Source organism: Anopheles merus, chromosome 3R, assembly GCF_017562075.2.
Source record: "Anopheles merus strain MAF chromosome 3R, AmerM5.1, whole genome shotgun sequence".
Classification (NCBI taxonomy): Eukaryota; Metazoa; Arthropoda; class Insecta; order Diptera; family Culicidae; genus Anopheles; species Anopheles merus.
The window spans coordinates 20,919,472-20,940,122 of NC_054084.1; the positions used below are offsets into that span (position 1 = coordinate 20,919,472).

Below are 20,651 nucleotides of genomic sequence, written 5' to 3' on the forward strand. Positions count from 1 at the left end.
TTTTTTTACTTTAACTGGACTGCAAAAGCTATGCAATTGATAGATGAATATATGTTGTGCAAGTATTTCAGCCATTTTCGCATCAAAAAACGGTGAAAAAACAACTTAAATTTGAGATCCGGTACGACCATTCCCTCGACGTCCAAAAAAAGGTTCGGTCAGCCGCCGCCAGATGCGCTAGTGAAAATCGAAATTACACTAGCGAGTACGGACAGTATCCCCCAGCCTTAACATCATTGTATCAATACTAACCAACTGGCTACCTTTGAAGAACTTCAAGATTTAGCCAACATTTAACCTTAAACCGACAAGAGTAAATATATCGTTTTACCTTAACCTGCGGACTGCATTATATGGTCAATTCTTCTTCAAAATCCACTCCAAACACGCACTCCACTTCATATAAATAAGAAAAGCAGCTTAACTTTCAATGCGAAACCATTACTAATGCACCCGCCCCATGCAATTCGGTGGCTCTCAGCGATAGGCCAATGCCTGACCGTACGATCGCAAAACCGGACCATACTTCACGCTGACGTAGTCTTTAATCGAACGAATATTAACGACCCATCGTTTGACTGGGTCCCTATAATCACAATCGCTTCTCTGCCATCGAACCTCCACAGAAAAAGAGCCATTGGTGCAGTGAGATTGTAAACGAAAGCTTCCCGCCTCTGGACAGTGGGTGTCTATTAGGGTCCGACGGTCCAAGAATCGCCAGTGTTGGGCGGCACCAGACACGGGTACACCATAAAACATATGCTATCTGTGGCGTCCTTCGTTTTTGAAATCGACGGTGCCCGTACCGGAATTTTCATTCCCAAGCCCATTTCAAACGAGCTGCACCACCATCAACACACCCGCTTGTAACGCGATAGCGCATGTGTTTGCTTTGCCACGGGCCAGGAAAGGTGGACGTGTAACAGGAAACTATCTTTCGTCGGGAAACATAAATTTCGGAACCGGGGCCAATGGGCTGCGTGCTCGTCCGCCCGTTGGTTGGCTGTGGGGGGGAAGCATCGTCGATTTCAATCGAAGGTGCATTCGTTCACTTTTCCGTTTTGCTGATACGGTTAATGCTAGTTGATGGTTTCCCTGTGCACGCGTTGCATATCCATCGGTTCCGTCGGTTGTACGCGGGTTCCGGGCGTAGGTCCTATGCCCGGTGCTGGTTCTTTCACCATCTAGGGTGCACCATCTTTAAAAAGGGTAAGTAACGCGCAGAACAGAAGCCCCACAATTTATGCACGATTTTTCATCGTTATCGACAGTGGCTTGGTCCGGTGGTGGATGGTCGGTCCTTATGTTCGGTGCTATCGCGTATGCTTGGTTCGAAATGGATTGGTCGCTATCGACAAGATCGTAATGCCTAAATGCTAAATGTTCATTTAACGGTCAAATCTTGGCAGACACGAGCTGCTGTTGCGTACGTGCTTAATGGTACGTTCCTTAGGGGATATACTAAACGGTGAAGTACATATCTGGTGCGACTGGTGTGGTACTGTTTTGTAGTACTATTTAAGAAATCAGCTATTTTGGAAACATTTTGATATGGGTAAATGTTTTGTTATACCTTGTATTGTGTAGTGATCTTTTTTGGGGTACAACAAATATCAAAGCTTAAACAAATTCATTATTATCCCATCACAAAGATATTTTCCGTAGTTATTCTTCATTGTATGTCTCTGTCCCTTCGTCAGATCGGAGGAATGTGGCCACAAGAATGAGATCTGCACTATTGATGTGATCTCTGGAGCATATGCACGACTTCGATCCGGCTCCTGCTATTGTTAGTCAGATTGCGACTCCGCCAATGTCGGAAACACTAGATTCGCCCAGTGTCGGAATCGTAACGAGTTGGAGTCGTCTCGAGTTGTTCGGAATCATCGGAAGTTATTCAGCGGCGTTTAGAGTCGAAGTCAGCTGGAGTCGTCCGGAGGCGGCAAGAGTCGTCCGGAGCTAAACCACAAAATCTGGCCAATTCCAACGTCCAACGGCTCCGGCTCCGGCCAACTCCAAATGATTCAAGACAACTCCGGACGACTCCGACCAACTCTGAACGACTCCGAGCAAATTTAAATTTTATAACAATTTTAGCGATTCCAAACGGCTTCTGATAATGCTGGGTGGACAAAGTTACAGAGTCGGTTTCGAAGTTTGGAATTTAAATTTGAGTCGATTCCAGACTTTTTTCCAACTTTACACATCACTAATCCGAAACTAGCAATAACAACACTTTATTTTCATTTGATAAGTTCAATGCATCTTAAGGGCCAGTTTAGGACAGGGATAATCTTAACCAAGCAATTGCATTTCAGACCTGAAAGACGTTCTAGCATAAAAATGCAATTCACCCCGGCGGACACTGGCGGGGCTTTTTCGATTTTTCCGTCGTCTCGTAGAAGGCTCGACTAAACAGTTTCCCAACCAAATCGTTCCCCCGTTGCAAGGACTGGATTATCTTCCTGCAAAGTACTAATGAAAGTCTCGGAAGCCTGTGTAAGCCGACATGACCGCGTAGAATGTTACGAAGAGGAATAGTGTTTTATAGCTTGAAAAGAAGCTTTTGCTGTTACGTTAATGGGAGAAATTTTGTACTTTATAATCAGTTATTGCTAAGGAGGGCGTATCATACGATCAACACGATAATACGTACGACTTTTACAGAAAACAGTCCTTCTGCCATATAAGTAGCTGGACGTTCCAATATGCATAAATAGGAGATAATGTAAACAATATATCTTTTCGAACACATCTTGAATTAAAGGATAAACCCAATGTTATCCACCACAATTCTTATTTGTTACATTCGGACGGCTATTCCCGATCCTGCTTCTAGACAATCTAAACATGTTACATGTTACAACTGAGTGTAACAGCAGCAGACCAGCCCTTAGATAGCTTTACTCTCTTTTGTATCCAATATCACATGATACAGAAGATTCCCTTTACAAGCTTTTGCTGGGCAACCCTTTTATCAGAAGTTATTTGCAAAACTGAAATCAAAGCGGAACCAAAGTTCAGTGTAGCACAAAATTGAATAAAACCGACCCGGAAGCGCGATAGCGTTCAAGAATATCCTGCGCACACACACACACACATACGTATCGAGCTGCATCATGCTGTCCGCTGAAATGTACTTCCGCTCCACAAATAGCACAAATTTGCAGATATGCAGATATGGCTGCTGCCGGTGGGCCACTGCTGCGCGTCTGCTGAACCACCGCACCAACCCAAAGCGGTGCATGTTTGTGGGGGCCTGTGCGAACATAATTCATTCCATCCCACACATATCCCCTCAAAATATCGCACAATGAAGCTACGAATCTTACTCGCGCTGCTCGCCCGTTCAATGGAACGTCCTTGCGTCCTTCCTTATTCCAATTCAATCAGACTCCGGACCATGGTCCAGTGATGCAATTTGGAGCATTCCCGCCGATCCTATGAACGAACCCCCGGTTCGAGGACGTACGACTAACAAAAGAGTTGAGGAAAATGAATCCATTTCCTCGGAATTAGCGTGAAAAACCCATGGCTCGGGTCAGCGATATTCAATGTTTACCAATTAGACGTGCCGGCGCAAACATCGGCACCGGGTTCGGGGTGCAAAGCAAAAGCGAAAAGTTCACATTCCTAGACACACTGGATCCGGTTGGGCAGCTTTGGGGGGGGGGGGCTGGTTCACAGTAAATTGTGCTTTTTCTCTCTGGCTCCCGGGGGCATTCGGTTCGCCTCTGTTCCTGTGCAGCAGATCAACGATAAACAGTGGGCTATGTCAACAGGGAACATTTCTTCGTATGGAGCATCCTCACGGCTCATGACTCTTGCTCCCGGTTAGTGACTACCGCAGAGCACAGAGCGTGCACGATTGGGTGAATGATGCGGCAAAGTATGTGAAGTAGCAGAAGCGTCGGGAACGTTGTATGTTATTCCAATGTACTGAGCAAGCAAGTTGAAGTGATTATTGTGCTTGGTCGCACTGCTGATTCAGCATTTCACATGTAGATGAGGTTTAATATACTTGTACAAAGTGGTTACATTGACGTTCACATACAATTGACGTTGACGTTGAAGTAAGATAAGTTCAGTACCTTATTTTAAATAGTAATTAAAAAAAATACGTACGTTTGAACGGAAAATAGAGCGAGCAAGAGTTGGACCACCGAACGACGAGCTGTTTTGACTAGACATGAGACACGTAAAGTGCAAGCTGGTTGCCCCTAAATTGGGCTGCCTAAAGCGTACCTTTAAATATAAAATGTTGACAAAAGTTTCAACTTTTCCAAACAAGTTTATAAAGCGCAGAAAAAACAAAAACGTTTTCCAAAATATGGCCCCTTTCCCTTTTAAGATCTTAGGCTGAAATTTTAGCCTATCAGCTGTTTGTATTGTATAGCAGTTTCAAAGCAGCTATCAAGATGGGTATAATATACAGCTGGGCTTATCATATAGGTAATATATAACGATTTGACAAGTAGCCAAAAGTTCGTTACAGGCAGTTTGACATCTAAGAGCCCTTCACGATTCAAATTTTAATTGTGATAAAAATGATCATCAGAAGAAAATTGTAAATTGGTTTTTGAATGTTTCACCAAATGTATAGATGCCTCTTTTAATAATAATGGTTTATTGGATTGATGAGTTTTCTAGAGCTTTCTGCTGTCAAATGGCATCCAAGATATTTATTTTGACCTAATATTTGACCTCGTTCTGACACAGTCCTTGAATTTTTAGTGTCGACATGATTTCAGTCGCCAACTGTCCAACTTTATATAAAAAAGCAGGCCAGATACTCTGATACCTTCTGAATGATACTCCTCTTGAGAACAATACCCAAAAAGCCAGAATTGCTTAAGCAGCTCATTTTGGCACGCTAAAGATCGCTGCTCTTATTCGCCTTTTGCAGTAGTTAAACAGCATCAAAGTTCTAGGTGGGTCTTTCAAACAGCGCTTAAGCAGCTTCCTTATGCTACGGTACTGAGGATTATTTTTCTTTGTGTTTTATTTTCAAGCAAGCGTCATCGATTAAATAAACAACAGAATTTGTTTTGTTTGTGTACATGTGTATATTTTTAAATTCTTAATATGCATGTATTATACAAAATGTCACACAATTTACTGTACAATCACAATCACTTCACTCAATATTCCTCCTTCAATTAACTTAACTAGCTTGGGCAGCAGCAACGAGATGATTGACGGCACCAGTCTTTGACACTTTAACAAGGGCCACCTCGTACCGATGCCATGCACTAAAAAGCTATAAAGTTCCACCAAGTACGGTACGCTTTCTTAACAAGCCTTCAAATGCCATCGTGAACCATACACATCAGGCTAATCAGCTACAAGGTTCCTGAGAGTATCATGTGCCTGGTAAAAAGCTCCATAGTTCCGCCAAGTACCGTCTATCTCTTAATCAGCCACAAAGTACGACATCGGAACGATGTTTCCTTAAATAGCCCCAAATCTGCTATAAAGCACGAGCTGGCTATTTGGGTACAAACGTTATTCAAAGCATTCTTCATTGCTTCCAATCATGATAGGTTGGTTGTTTTAGTAGAATACCATTTGTTGAATTCTAAAAATCTCCACACTTGATTCACTTTCCGATAGAAAATTCTAAGAAATGAAGCAATGCTAAGGATCTGTTAGCACACCGCTCGGTTTATTTCAGAACTTTGAGTTTACTAGTTTCTAGAAGCGATTATATACCTCGTGAAAGCTGTTTACGAGGAAATGAAAGATGCAATTTTCAAAAGAACGTTCATTAACTCTAAAGGATAAGGAGCTTTCGTGCTTTAAAACTGATTATTGTTGCTTAATTTGAGTTACAGTGGCCTCCAAAAACAGGTTACATAAAAGCGTATACTGTACCCCCTTTCACTTACATTTGAATTGCAAAGTTGTACTTCATATTTCTTCCAAAATGTAAATAATAAAGGTAAATAATATAATATAATATCATGCAAACAAGTAATTTCAAACATGGAAGTGGGTGAACGATAAACACTACCAATAAGCTGCAAACAACCACCGGTACCGTCTTCATTAATCCTTTCCTAGAACGTTTCCACTTCCGCCTTTCCATCCCGCACCGAGCTCCGACTGTTCTTGCTCTGCAGGGTTGTAATTATTTTTATTCCTCTTCTCTTTCTCTCTCTCGAACTCCGCCATCTGCAAACCATTCCCCAACCGGCCCAGGGTGCCGGTGGAAAATTGTCTCTAATCTTTCAATTAGTTTTCTTAACACCACCAGAGGCACCAGCGCACGTTACAAACGTCGGCAAAAGGTGGCGCAACTTCCACCCAGCACACTCAGCTCCCAGCATCAGGCCCAGCGCCGCAAGCCGGTACCTGCTGGGCACAAAATAAATTGCTTCAAAGTGCGGTGCAGCTCTCTACTGTACCGTGGTACAGCAGTTCGAATTGAACTAGCAATAGTCTTCCAGCTCGGGGCTTTAATTGTCCGCTGCTACCGACCGGCCGCCGGAGTCTAAGAAGAAAGGAAGCTGTCTCACTAATCTGCTCGCTTCCTTCACAGACAGTAAGCTGGTGCTTGCTGTTCTTCGCCAGAACCACCTGCAAGGCAATACCGGAGCAGATTACCCGTGAAGTGTGTGCAGTGCCGTCCGTTTGCCGGGAATGCCATGGCATTAAAACGTCGTGGTGGTACGTTAAACCAGCTCCAATGCTGCGTCCGGTGCAATCGTTACACTGGATCGTTTGTTTGACCTCCACCCCATTTTCCAGACCTCCACCCCAAAGCTGTGTGTGTGCCTGTTTGTTATTGATTTCATTTGTACATCATTCCATTGCCATGACAAATGGAACCTAATGGAAATGTTGGATAATCCGTGTTAAACATCGAAACACTTCCGTCCCCGATTAGGAGAGTTCAATCGAAATCCGTTTTTACACCAATGTCTGGGGTTTCTTCCTTTCTTGCTACAATATTGTCACTTTTCCCCATTTCTCTCTCTCCCTCTCCCTCCTCATCTATCTTACCAGAAGCTTCAATGCGTTCGAATCGTGCCAAAAGCTCTGGAAGCTGCTAATGCGTAAATAATCGGATCGTGCCAAGTTGCAAATGGATGACAAAACTGCAACACCGATCTAATGGTGATGGTGCACCACCCTGGTCAACCTAGGCCCGGTTGTGCCTTTGTGTGTGTGTGTGTGTGTGTGTGTGTGTGTGTGTGTGTGTGTGTGTGTGTGTGTGTGTGTGTGTGTGTGTGTGTGTGTGTGTGCACGTGTGGTTGACCCCTTTATTATTGCAAGTGCTTGCGTAAGGCCAATAATAATCTCTACCAAGACACAGCGGTAACCACAGTGTCACCCCAGGCGTGCTAGAGGCGGAAGCTTAGACCATTTGAGCTCCTTTCTGTTTGGTTTTGTCCGCAGTGGCTTGCATACAGAAGACTTTATAGGCGTGCCTGAGGGGTGCGGTATTGCCGATTGCCAATCTTGACCGTTTAGTGAAGGGTACTACTGCCTTGAGCATGTGTGGAATCGATCGATCCCCAAGCACCGTTTTGGGTGTATTAATCTAGATTGAGATCGAACACCTTCACGAGTGTTTTGCAAATATTGTTTCAATCGAAAGCCATGGGATGATAGTATAAGAATTGAAAATTCATACAATTAAACATTACATATTGTTTTCAATTACAATGTTTCTTTACAAGCTTTAACTCAAATCGTATGAAGTTATTGATATTTGAAGTAATGGTTACTGTTTCAATGACCACTTATTACTATTGTTACTACCTTAATGCATGTTATAGAAAATAATTTCAAAATATTATTGGATATATTTTAAAAGAGGCTTTCATGATATGATTTTATTGGGATAGAATGTCTCCAATAATGGAGAGATTGAACCGTCAAAAAAATTATGATTTAAGTATTACAATGCAACGCCATTTAACCGAGCTCGTATAACACAAATAATGGGTAAAAGTATGTTTTATCACAAATACTTCAAGTTTTTTATTTCTTTTGTTTAAATTATTTTTTGGTATACTCTAATAAGTTTTTATAAACTTCATGTATGTATAATGACAGTATTACAAATTTGTGATGAATTTTCGTGTTTTTCGTTATTAATTTTTGCTATAAATTTTTGTGTTGTTTTATTTTATTTTTTCACATATTTAATATTATTTTATTTCCTCAGCACGCAATTTAATCTTTGTATGGAACTGTCATTTCTTAACATCGCGGATATACGGACAGCCGGATAAAGTTTCGGTAAGCCACTGACCATTTGGCCCCAAGCCAGAACGACCATTGACAAAATGGGGCATCCAAGTGAAACATTTTACAAACTTTAACTTGCAAAACTTTCTTCTTCTTCATTGGCACAACAACCGTTGTCGGTAAAGACCTGCCTATACCCACTAGTGAAGCAAGCTTGGTTTTCTGTGACGTATTGTTACCATAGCAGAATAGTCAGTCCTACGTATGGGGTCCTACGAAAAAACTTTACATTAAATTAAAACGGTTACTTTTTTCGCGAAAATCATAGATAAATGTAATATGCCTGGATCCTTTATTTTTTCCTTATCATAAGCTAAATTCTTACGAAAGCTTTTTTTAGAGACAGTTAAATTAACACTGTTTGGATCAATTATTTTATTTCTATTTTTTTTCATTTCTTTATAAATCTTAGGTTATGAAATGTTCATGGTGGTCATAGAACATTGTTTTTTTTATATTTTTCAATAAAATCATAAGTCTTTTTAAACGTGTTAATAATGCCAGTAATGCAGGTGATCATATCGCCCCACCAAACCATTTTCGCCCCGCTTTCACGTGTCAGTAAACATTGGTTCAGCTTAGTCACTATTTCAGAGAAGGTACTCTTGGGATGTATTTTTAAATGATGTATTGATTTAAAAGCATACAAATTGATTTAAAATGTCTTCTGATTCCTGCGTTTCATTTTGATACACACGTGTTATACAAATATTAATACTAATAAGCGTTCCACGAACTGTTATGTTACTAACTAACTATAGTTTAGTTATAGAGCAATAATGCGTTCATAATACTGTTAAAATTAGAAATAAATAGAAATAATAATTGTTGTACAGAAATTGCAAAGTAATTAATTAAATAAGTCCATTTCTCATAGACGTAAAAAAAGAATTATTTCTTAATCCCCGGTTTTTAAACGGTTTTACTAGCTCATCTGCATCATAGAGAAAAAAACACTAAATCCATAGTAGGGGGCCTTCACGATTCTAGTTAGTTTTTTGTATGGAGTTTGACAGTTGGAGGCTGAAATCATGTAAACACTCCATACAAAACCACATAAAAAACTAGCCTGCAATTTTCATTCTAGATTATTCTAGCTACAAAGCTAGAATTAGATTCGAGTGTCTGCTCGAAAACACGGTGTTGTTTACATTTATCCCAAGGTGCATTAAAGAGATCAGGAGGTGGAATCTACAATCAAAGTGTATGTAGTCCAGGTGGTCTCATAGCATGTTTTTTTTTATAACCATATTTGAATATCACTTTTTGACAGAACTAGTGAAAACTTTTGCTTCAACGAGCTTTCTACAGGCTTGACTACTACACAAAACACTCTTAAAATCATCATTCAGAAGTAGAAGCGATAAAAACCAGCCTTCTAAATTCATACACCTTGGGATAAGCCCACCTGTATATTGTATTCACATAGATAGCTGCTTTGAAACTGCTATACAATGCAAACAGCTGACAGGCTGAAATTTCAGCCTGCGAACTTCAAACGAAAAGAGCCCCGTAAACAGAAACTTTCAGGAAGTTTAGAGCTGCCTGATGGTCTATTCGAAAGCTTTATAGGCTGCTACAAGGTAACAAAACCAGAACGTTACATGAAAAAAAAAACTGCAGAAAAGGTAAAAGTCTCATTTTAGCATTCTCATTCTCACCTACCATCAATCCAATATAAAGTATAATTACTACCTGGCCCAACAAAAAATGACTTTTACACCGTCAACGTCAAGTGAAGGTGAAACACCAACCCAACGTTAAAAAGCGAACTTGCCTATTGCCCAGAGCAGGAACAAAAACATGCAAAAAAAAAAACATAAACCAGGAAATGATTTACGATCTAATCATTACTGTATCTGATTGATAAATGAAACCATTCATTTATACTGTACCTCGAACAAACACACACACACACAGAGCAAGGAAAGCTGAAAAATGGATACTCATATCTCAACCGAGCGTGTATGAGTTTTACACATTTCATGGTTACACCAAGGATATGCCGCTCCTCTGCACACTCTCCAGTGTCGTGTTTCCCAAAAGATTCCCTTTTACCGCATCAATCATTTTAAAATTGACTTTTCGATCCACGGTCCGCGGTCCACGGTGGTTCGTTGTTTGCGCGAAACATTGCGCAAAGAAAAGCGAAAATCTTATAATTAATGTGTTTGACATTGAAGAACCTAAACTGACGCGCGACAAGCAATGGGAGCCGTACTGTAAGGGAGTGGAAATAAGGTAGAAAGAAAGAGGTCCGCCAATGAGCGCCTGAGCCGACGAGTCGATAAATGGTCGTTTGGTCGGCTGTTTTATGGTAAAAATGTACGCAAAACATTGGAAGAAACATTGCTTACTTGTCTCTTCCGTCTTTCTATACTGCTTGAGAGACGGTGCGTTGTTTCTGCTATTTTTAACCGAAATTGAGTAACGCTTCCATTAAGCTTTTTCACCCTCAAAACTCCTCGTTCGCCACCGCTAAAGACACTTACCCGAAAAAAATAAGGGAAAACATCTTGAAGCCCCTTGACACGACCCTCACTTCCATCCTAATTGCGTTGACGAACGCCAAAATTCACACAACACAAACACACACACTAACACACAAACAAATACACACACACACAGTCTGTTCACACGGTGGTTGGAAAATTTGTCTTATCATAACGGAAAATCAATAACGCGCCACATTTCATGTTTCAGTTTCCAACCGGTTTTGCTTGGTTTCGGTTACTTGCTTAGTTGGTTGGTACAACGTGGCTCGCGGCATGCTTCGATCTGTTCGAACGACGGTTTGCTCTACCGCACCCGCTGTGGTTAGAAGACGGTTGTGTCGCAAGGGTGTAGTCTACTGCTGCTGCCTCTTTCAAACCGCGGAAAGCAACCGCTCATTTGAGGGGGTTTTCATTTTTCCCAGTGCGAAGGGGAAAGTGCATGCAAAAAGGGAAGAGAGGAAGCAAATTCGTTTTCAATGCTGTTCAACCTGCTGTCATCAGCAGAGCAAAGTAAGCGGGGGAATTATAGCATTTAAGCGGCCACGGCGAGAAAGCGGCGAGTAAGACACCGGGCGCCTCCATTAATTGAAACACATTAATCATCTATAACAGCTGGCGTTCGTTCGTTCGTTCGTTCGTTCGGTGGGCTGGATTGTCACTGTAATCATTAAACATTGCTGCATTAAACCAACAGCCTTCTTCGGTCTATTCCAATCCCCAAACCCAAGGCAATAAAGACGCTCATTTTAAGTGTCTCGCGTTGAAGAAGGTTCGCACGCGAAGCTTACAAGAAGCTTCGCCGTCCAACCACTTGTCACCAGTATCGTCTTAATCGCCTGTAATCTAGACATGTTTTGCCACACAAATGGTCATAGCGGTATGCCGTTGGATCGCTTTCAAGTCTTGTTAAAAACTCGTCGCAAAAAGGTCAAACACCCGCAACGGGCTACGATCCGAGCGCTTGTAATTAATACGCTAGAAAGAAAAGGCAAGCTTTGCGAATGCTATCGAATTAATAGGATTACAAGACCATCCCCACGCTTCATGGTTCAGGGTGTTAGAGTAAAACGTGTTTTAAAATGAAACGATTCCCACTAAGAAAAAAGTGGTGCGTTTGGTGCGAAGTTCATCGAACGATAAAGCTGCCGGTGGTAGGTTGGTTTTGTTTTCCAATATCAGCTATCCGATTCGATCTAGGAAAAAAGGGTACAATAAAGACAAAGCACACACACACACACACATGCCCTTGAACCCTTTTTTTTTAAGCAATACTCTTGGGGGAGAAAATCCACAATAGATAAGAGTTTAAATGGAACGATCCGCTTGGGAATGGAAAGGGACAAAGCCTTTTTGGTTAGGATAAAGCTCCGCATCGGTCGGTAAAATACGACCCATTTCCCCCTTTTTTTTGCCCGCAACGATATTAGAAATCTCGCGATATCCGCGCTCCGCGCTTTGTTTTCTTCATTTATGGACCATTTACAGGCAGGAGTCAGCAGCATATACATTGCGAGCAATGTGTTAGATGATTTGTATTTGCCATTTTTGCTAACTTTGCCGTATGCCATGCCGTGCGTTGTGGCGCAAAAAAAAACAACAAATGGGAAAAATGGAAATGATGCTGACGATAAAGTGCCAATGCCAGTGTTGGAATAGGAACTGCACACTCGCGGGCAAACACGTGGTACAAGTGTGAAAGACAATATTTGCTTTGTGTGTGTGTGTTTATTTTTTTTTCTTTAGATTTTTCGATTTGTTGCCATTTAGTGAGCTGTGTATCGCTATCGCTTATCGAAAGATACTGCAGTACATTATTCTGATTCATTTCTCATGTGTATTGCCATCATTGCTAGAGGGTTAGCAAATATTATTGGAAAACAGATATGTCTTTACGCAATGACTTTACGCAAAAAATAATAATAATTTTACTTATCCAATGCTGTTTATCTTTCATATGGGAATAATAATAAAAAAAGATATATAAAGATTGCTTAACCTTAATCTTCAAATACAATAAATTCTATATAAAAATATGCAAATATTCCTTTATCTAAATCTTCATAAAAAATGATGATAAAAAATTAAAAGCATTTTTTTCAGATTTTAGTGCAGAAAAACATGTTTTTATTCTTTTATTATTATTATTATGATATAAGTATATTTTGTTTAATATCGTTTGATATTTCGTTAATGAGATTCATATAACTACACTAGAGCGCAATCTAGAGCGAAAGGTGCATTAGCGAGAGCCGGTGCGAATAATACTCGCAAAACACGGCGATGTACGAGCTTTAGATTTTCATAGCCAAAATTAAGCGACAATAAAAAACGTATAATAATAATAATAATAATAATAATAATAATAATAACAATAAAAATAAAAATAAAAAAAAATAAAAATAATAATAATAAAATCAATAATAATAATAATAATAATAATAATAAAAATAATAATAATAATAATAATAATAAAATAACAATAACAATAACAATAACAATAACAATAACAATAACTATAATAATAATAATAATAATAATAATAATAATAATAATAATAATAATAATAATAATAATAATAATAATAATAATAATAATAATAAGAATAATAATAAGAATAATAATAATAATAATAATAATAATAATAATAATAATAATAATAATAATAATAATAATAATAATAATAATAATAATAATAATAATAATAATAATAATAATAATAATAATGATAATAATAATAATAGTAATAATAATAATAAGCATTTTAAAGTCTTATACATTATCACTATAAAGCTGATAATTTTTTTTTCTTTGGCACAACAACTGCTGTCGGTCAAGGCCTGCCAGTACCCACTAGTGAAGTGAGCTTGGCTTTCAGTGACTTATTGTTACCATAGCAGGATAGTCAGTCTTACGTATGGGGGCACGGTCTATTCGGCACTTGAACCCATGACGGGCATGTTGTTACGTCGTGCGAGTTGACGACTGTACCACCAGACCGGCCCAATGCTCATAATTATAATGTCATAAAACTTAGAAGGGAAAACGCTTGTATTAGCATTTTTTGGTGTGTTGAAAAGTATTTTATGGTAATTTAAATTTATTGGAGTATTTTTTTAGCCTGTTTGATCTTTTACAATAAAAACTATTTTTTGTGTTCAAAATCTATATTTTTCGCAATACTCTAAATTTCTCTAAGACCGCCACAAACTTCCAACAAACATTGAAATGGAAACCTAATAAATCAATATTTAAAAGGGCATTGTTCTTGCGTGTGAAACGATTCACAACCAAACGGCAACACAAAACAAAACAAAAAGCAAGAAAACACTAAATCGTTACGATGGGATTGTCGAGCGGGAAACTGCCTCCCATGCGTTACGCGTGCACCGGCGCATCTAAACATCATCCGCAGTGTTGTGCCGTTTCACAGTTGCAGTGAACCACTCTCCAAGGATTAGTTGCCACCCTTGGTGAATAATGGAAACCGTTTAAGCGGCGCACTAGGGGAGGTTTTTGTTTTGCAGATTACAGCGTGACTGTACTAGTCGACACACGAAGCGAGCATGATTCAAATCGAACACCATGCAGAGGCTTTCCCTTCCGCAATGGAACTCAGTTTGAATGATTATTGTTTTATCCTTCGGTGACAACGATACCGTCGCTACAAAAGCTCACCGTTTACGGCGATTGTGATATTCGCTTAAGCGGATTCCCACTCCTCGAAAGGGTTTTCTGTGCGTTGCTTTTTCGGGATTTGACTTCCGTTTCCGCCCCGGAATGAGTGCTCGGGTGTGTAGTTGTAACAAAACGTTAATCTTTGAAACTTCCAGCTCATCGACCGAAAACGTTTGCTCGCGTTGCCCTTTTCCGATGGCTGGGTTAGAGCTTTAAAAAAAATTTAGGATTTATTTTCCATTCCATTTTGCACGCGTTGTACGACGGGTTGCGTAGAGTTGGTAACGCAATGGAACGCGTTTTTTTCTTCTGGTATTAGGCTTCCGTTTGTTTATGGGTGTATTAGAAGGCATAACAAATGGAAGGTAATATTTTGGAATAAGGATCTAATACTTGTGTTGCGTATCGACTTTTTACTTTATTTGTGGCACCAATGAGAGTTTGGAGGCTTGATTCCGCTTAGTTTGCGTAGAGCTTGATTTACTACTGTACTAATCCTACCCCTTACCAGAGGACCTGTACCAGGAACCGATTCTGGTTTGTATAGGATATTAAATTGTATCTCTTTCTACCGACCTAGAAAATCTTTATACATACATTAGGTAAGCGCTGCCAATCATAGCCATTAGACTTCTAACCTTACGGTCAAAATTAAATAAAATACTTGTGTCAGATTTGTTACAATTATCAACACCATCAATTGTATCCCAAGCGCCACACATTGAGCTTAAACGACTGGAAAATCAAATATCCATAGACAAAAAAAAAACGAAAGCTCCATAGCTTCACTGGTTTGCTCAATAGATGGCGTTTTATAACCCATCATTATATTGCTGTCCTTTTCTTACAATGTTTTTGGCCTAACTGCATGTACTCATGGCATATATGCCCTTCTTACTTTCCGAGCAAAAATCTATAAGAATGGTCGTGTGGTTAGATACACGGGAATCAACATCTTCGATCATTATTCAATTCTCACTTGCTTCTGGTCTGGTGGTCTATATTGGAGTTTAGTATTTAAACAATCGTATCGAAAGGTGAAAGCTATCAAAGCGAGGAAAGTTCCACTGGCTGGGTATCCCACCAACAGATGTGGCCACCAGCTTTTTTTAAATTATTTTTAATCGTAGTATTTTTAGTCAAAAATAGCCTTTTAGTTGTGAAAGTGAAAGCATTTGAAAGTGAAACAATGAAAAGCTCCGCTAGCTATCGTATCCCACCAACAGACAGCATGGGAGCTTGGAATCGGATCTACCCAATTCCGATTCCGAGTTCGCAATCAATTCCGGGGAAGATCCCAAGCGCCACAGATTAAGCTTAAACGACTGGAAAATTGAATATCCATAGGAAAAAAATGAAAGCTTCACAGCTTCATTGGTTTGATCAATAGATGGCGTATTACAACTCATCATTATATTGCTATCCTTTTCTTGCAATGTGTTTCGACAAGTTTCATCTTATAATGACCTATATAGCCTTCTAACTTTCTGAGCAAAAATCTATATGAATGGTCGTGTCGTCAGATACACTGTTATTTGAGTTTTAGTGTAGCAAGATTTCAATGCAAAACCATACAACATTTCAGAGGGAATGAGAAAGCATCGCTGTGTGGCTATCCGACAAACAGATAGCGCCACCAGCTTTTTTGCTATTTTTAGAATGCATGAGTCGTTTGCCGTCTGCTAAACGAAGTCTTTCTATATTCCGTTTAGGTAGAGAATTTGAGGCGTTTAGAAGCCGTTTAGTGGTCGTTTAGTGGATTTGTGGCACTTGGGATTCCGATTCTGGATTTGGAGACGATTTCGGAGCCGATTCCAGAGCTGAGTCTGGAACCGATTCCGGAGTCGAATCCGAATCCGGAATAGAATTCCGAATTGGAAAGCAATTTTCTTCGGAAACGGAGCCATCATTAACTTCAGAATTGGAATTAGCTTCGGAATGAGAATCAGTTCTTGAATTAAACTAAGATTCATGAGAAGCGAAATTAGTCAGGAGATTTCGATGAGGATAGATCGATTACAAGTAAATTTAGATTCTTTGCGGCTATCAATACGTAGCATCAAGGTGGAATATAGAGGAGGTGTCTTCTTAGCGTTTGGCATGTTGCCATTTTGAGATTCAGTTTGACAACAGCCGTCGATATTTGTTTACAGGCAGCAGCTACATTATAACGTGTAAAATGTCGATTTATGGAGTGTGGATGCAAAATACGAATTTTTAATGCTAAAAAAATGTGTATTAAACGAAAACAATTCATATATCATATCTAAATACCAGCAACATTCGTCGCATTTGACAACTGCCGTCGATACTGGTTTTGTGCTTTTTTCTAAAGCCTCGATGCCCAATTGTTCTACATGACGACACCTCCTTTCTACCCACTTTGCGTAGCATCATTGGACCCGAATGCCTATTCCTTTGAAGATGCAGAAACCGTCTCCGACTCTAGAGCCGATTTCGATTTCAGAACCAATTCTGTTTCCAGAGCCAGTTCCAGTTCCGGAACTGATTCCGATTCTGCAGCCCATTTCGAACCTGGAGCCCATTCTTGAATCGATTCCGCAAACTAATTCTGCACATACTATTAGGAATCGATCTAAACCTTAATTCTTCCCATCACTAGTCTCCATCTCTTTTATTTGCTGCTCCAATCGTATTACAATTTCTTTCAGACTGTGATTTTGAGTCTCTTAGAGATGCGAATGTAGCTTTTTTTACATTTACTTATTTTTTTGTGTGTGAGCGGAAAAAAGCACCAACTAAAAAGCACAACTTCAGCAGCCGGCAGACAATCGAAATCCAACCAGTGAGTTCAAACTGCAATTATTATACAATTTTGCTGCTCCCTGTTGTGGTGTGACGACTTTCAGCATATCATGCACAATAATAATTAATTTCCTGAAAATAAATCTTAGTATTAATTTCAAACGTTATTCATCGAATTTAAAAAAAAAACAACTCAGCACACCTCTAGGGAGATCGGGAAACTGACAACCCAAAGAGAAAGTGCGCGCTCTGCTCTGACAGCTCTCCGACCAACCGCAAACTGTCAAAAAAGGTAAACACCACGCAAGGTGACAGCAACCCCTCTTTTCTTCTTTTCCCTTAGAAAATCTTCTGTTCGGCCCGAAATTAACCCTTATTTTTCCTTCCCGTACGTTTTTTCACGAACCCCCGGTTAACATCGTTCCATACTTCACCGCCATCATGTCCGGCTACACAGAGGAATACATCCGGCAGAAGCTGACGGAGAAGCTGGAAGCAACGCATGTGGTGAGTTCGTCATCTTGCTCCGTTTGGTGGAGGGTAGTTGGGGGGAACAAAACTTTCTCCTCGCGGAGCATCACCGACGGTCGCCAAAAGGGCAAGGGGGAGGGTTGTTTGTGAGCAGGAGCTGTCAAACAAAAAACGATACGCCGCGCTACGATCGTGTTCACTCTTCGTGTGTGCGTGTTTGTGTGTGTGTGACGGGGGCGCCGCGTTGGAAGTGTACTGTTGTCCGATTAACGCCGTGGGAATCCGGTGGGCAGGCCAGAAGCCACCAGAAATGGACACCAAAACCGCCCTTACGTGGGTGACAATTGTGGCGGCCGGTCTGTTCCTCCGAGCGGCCATCTCCCTTCACTCCTACTCCGGCGAAAACCGGCCACCAATGTACGGTGACTTCGAGGCACAGCGACACTGGCAAGAGGTGACCGTGAATCTCCCGGTCAGCGACTGGTACCGGAACACCACGGACAACGATCTGCTCTACTGGGGCTTGGACTATCCGCCACTTACCGCTTACCACAGCTATCTCGTCGGATTGTGGGCCCGTCGGTGGCACAACGAGTCGTACGTGGCCCTGCACGAGTCGCGCGGTATCAGCACGGACCAGCACAAACAGTTTATGCGGAATACTGTCCTACTGCTCGATGTGTTGCTGTACCTTCCCGCCATCCTGTACGCCACGTACACCATTCGGAAGCGGCTGACAGACGATCGGTCGGAAGTGGCCGAGTGGGTTTCCCTTACGCTTGCTGTGCTCTTCCCCGGCCAGATTCTCATCGACAATGGACACTTCCAGTACAACAATGCGTCGCTCGGGCTGTGCGCGCTTGCCGTTGTAGCGCTCGTGGAGAGAAGAACACTGGCCGGAGCGGTTCTGTTCTGTCTTGCCTTAAATTACAAGCAAATGGAGCTTTACCATGCGCTGCCGTTCTTTTTCTACCTTCTGCGGGATTGTTTCACGGGGTCGGACAAATCCGCGACCGTGCTGGAACGCCTCACAAACGGTGTATGCAGACTGGCAGTGCTTGGTGTGACCGTTCTGGCAACGTTCCTCGTCCTCTGGCTCCCTTGGCTGAGCTCACTCGAAGCCGTGGGCCAGCTGGTGCATCGCATTTTCCCCGTCGCACGTGGCGTTTTCGAGGACAAAGTGTCCAACGTGTGGTGTGTGGTGAACGTGTTCGTGAAGCTCAGGTAAGCATCCGTCTTGCAAGCTCTCCCATCTGCTCATCAAACTCACATCGTCCTCTTGCTTTCAGGAACTTCCCCAACACAACGATGGCACTCGTCTGCCTGCTCTGCACCCTGCTGGCCGTCCTGCCGAGTGGGTTGCATCTGCTGCTGCAAAAGTCGCCCACCATCCGCAGCTTCCTCTACTCGCTGGCCGTAACAGCGCTCGGCTTTTTCCTGTTCAGCTTTCAGGTGCACGAAAAGTCGATCCTGCTCGTGGCGCTTCCGGTAACGCTGCTGCTCCCGCTGGAACCACTCGCCGCCTGTTGGTTCCTGCAGATTGCAACCTTCAGCATGTTGCCGCTCCTGCACAAAGATGGGCTCACGGTGCCGTTTGTGGGTCTTTCACTGATTTCGTTGGCGCTACTCCGGACAGCACAGGGAGTTCAATCTTCAATCAAAAAACGGAATCAATCCTTGGATTTGCTCCATCTACGGGGGCTTCTCCCGGAGAGTGTTGCCAACAATGTGACGGGAAGTGTACTGGTGACACTTTTCTATTTGTCCCTGCTGGGGCAGATGTTGCTATTGGTGGCCTTCCTTTGCCTTCCCGCCCCGGGCCACCTTCCATTCCTTTATCCGCTTGCCATATCGGCGTACAGTTGTGGCCATTTTGTGCTGTTTTACATGTACTTTAACTACAGACAGTTCTGTAGCGGAGAAGGCACCGTTGCCAACAAGCAGCCGACTAAAATAAGTCATAAAAACAAGGTTAAATAAAGTGTACTTTCGAGAAGAGAGTTTTTCTGTCTTTTTTGGAATTAAATATAAATAAATTAATTCATTTTAAACAAAGATAAAATGGATAATTAATCGCCAGTAAATGCTCTTTTCCCCTCCTGTAGGAAGTGGTCGATGAGTCGGACGGTTGCGGTGGCAAATTTCGTGTCGTCGTCGTTTCCTCCCAGTTCCAAGGCAAACCCCTGCTTCAACGGCACAGGTCAGTCTCTTACAGAATAGTGTTGGATGCTCAGAATCGGACCTACCTTATATTCCGATTCCGTGTGCGGAATCAATCCCGGAGCCAATTCCTATGCTGGAATCGATTCCGGAGTCGATTCAGAAGTTAGCTCTGGAATTGATTCCGCCGACGGAATTGGCTGCGGCATCGACATGGGAATAAAAATATGCTCCGGTAACGGAATCAGAATTGACTCCAGAATTGGAATTAGCTCCGGAATGATAATCAGTCCTTGAATTGAAATAAGAAATTTAAGAGGCGAAACACCTGTCCGGGAATCTCCATGAGAATGGATCGTTTACAAGTAATTGTTAATTCTTTGCGACTGTCAATTATTGGATCCAGACGTCTAGTCTTATGAGGATGCCGAAACCGACTCCGATTCTAATTTCGGAGCAAATTCCGATTTCGGAGCCAATTTCGATTCCGAAGTTAATTCCGAATCCGAATCCGAATCCGATTCCGGAACCGATTCCGATTCCGAAACCGATTCCAATTCCGGAACTGATTCCAATTCTGGAACTGATTCCAATTCTGGAATCGATTCCGACGAAAACTTCATTCATTACAGAAGCTTTTAGCCACTTAGAAAACTTACCATTACTCCCCTTTTTTCCACAGACTCGTGAACGCTGCCCTAGAGGAGGAACTGAAAACGATTCACGCCTTCTCGCAGAAAACCTACACCCCGGAACAGTGGGCCGGTGAAAGTGGGCCTTAAATCTAGCACCTTAAATTCTGCCCATATTTGAACCAACCTGCCA

At 41.5% G+C, this 20,651-nt stretch overlaps 2 protein-coding genes across 2 annotated transcripts; both read left to right on the forward strand.

The window, feature by feature from the left end:
- Positions 1 to 17,510: 17,510 nt before the first annotated feature.
- Positions 17,511 to 20,608, forward strand: LOC121595550 (bolA-like protein 2). The gene is made up of 3 exons (XM_041919595.1): positions 17,511 to 17,702; positions 19,772 to 19,866; positions 20,509 to 20,608. Exons 1-3 carry the CDS (start codon positions 17,637 to 17,639, stop codon positions 20,606 to 20,608), a joined length of 261 nt encoding a protein of 86 aa, XP_041775529.1. The 5' UTR covers positions 17,511 to 17,636.
- Positions 17,749 to 19,662, forward strand: LOC121595548 (probable dolichyl pyrophosphate Man9GlcNAc2 alpha-1,3-glucosyltransferase). The gene is made up of 2 exons (XM_041919592.1): positions 17,749 to 18,890; positions 18,956 to 19,662. Exons 1-2 carry the CDS (start codon positions 17,977 to 17,979, stop codon positions 19,644 to 19,646), a joined length of 1,605 nt encoding a protein of 534 aa, XP_041775526.1. The 5' UTR covers positions 17,749 to 17,976; the 3' UTR covers positions 19,647 to 19,662.
- Positions 20,609 to 20,651: the final 43 nt, after the last annotated feature.

What these genes read in the sequence shown, in the direction of transcription:
- LOC121595548 (XM_041919592.1), top strand. Translation starts at nt 17,977, where the DNA reads ATGGACACCAAAACCGCCCTTACGTGGGTGACAATTGTGGCGGCCGGT. An exon ending in AACGTGTTCGTGAAGCTCAG is followed by an intron (nt 18,891 to 18,955) that starts GTAAGCATCCGT and finishes TCTTGCTTTCAG; the next exon opens with GAACTTCCCCAACACAACGA.
- LOC121595550 (XM_041919595.1), top strand. Translation starts at nt 17,637, where the DNA reads ATGTCCGGCTACACAGAGGAATACATCCGGCAGAAGCTGACGGAGAAG. An exon ending in AGCTGGAAGCAACGCATGTG is followed by an intron (nt 17,703 to 19,771) that starts GTGAGTTCGTCA and finishes CCCCTCCTGTAG; the next exon opens with GAAGTGGTCGATGAGTCGGA. An exon ending in CCCCTGCTTCAACGGCACAG is followed by an intron (nt 19,867 to 20,508) that starts GTCAGTCTCTTA and finishes TTTTTTCCACAG; the next exon opens with ACTCGTGAACGCTGCCCTAG.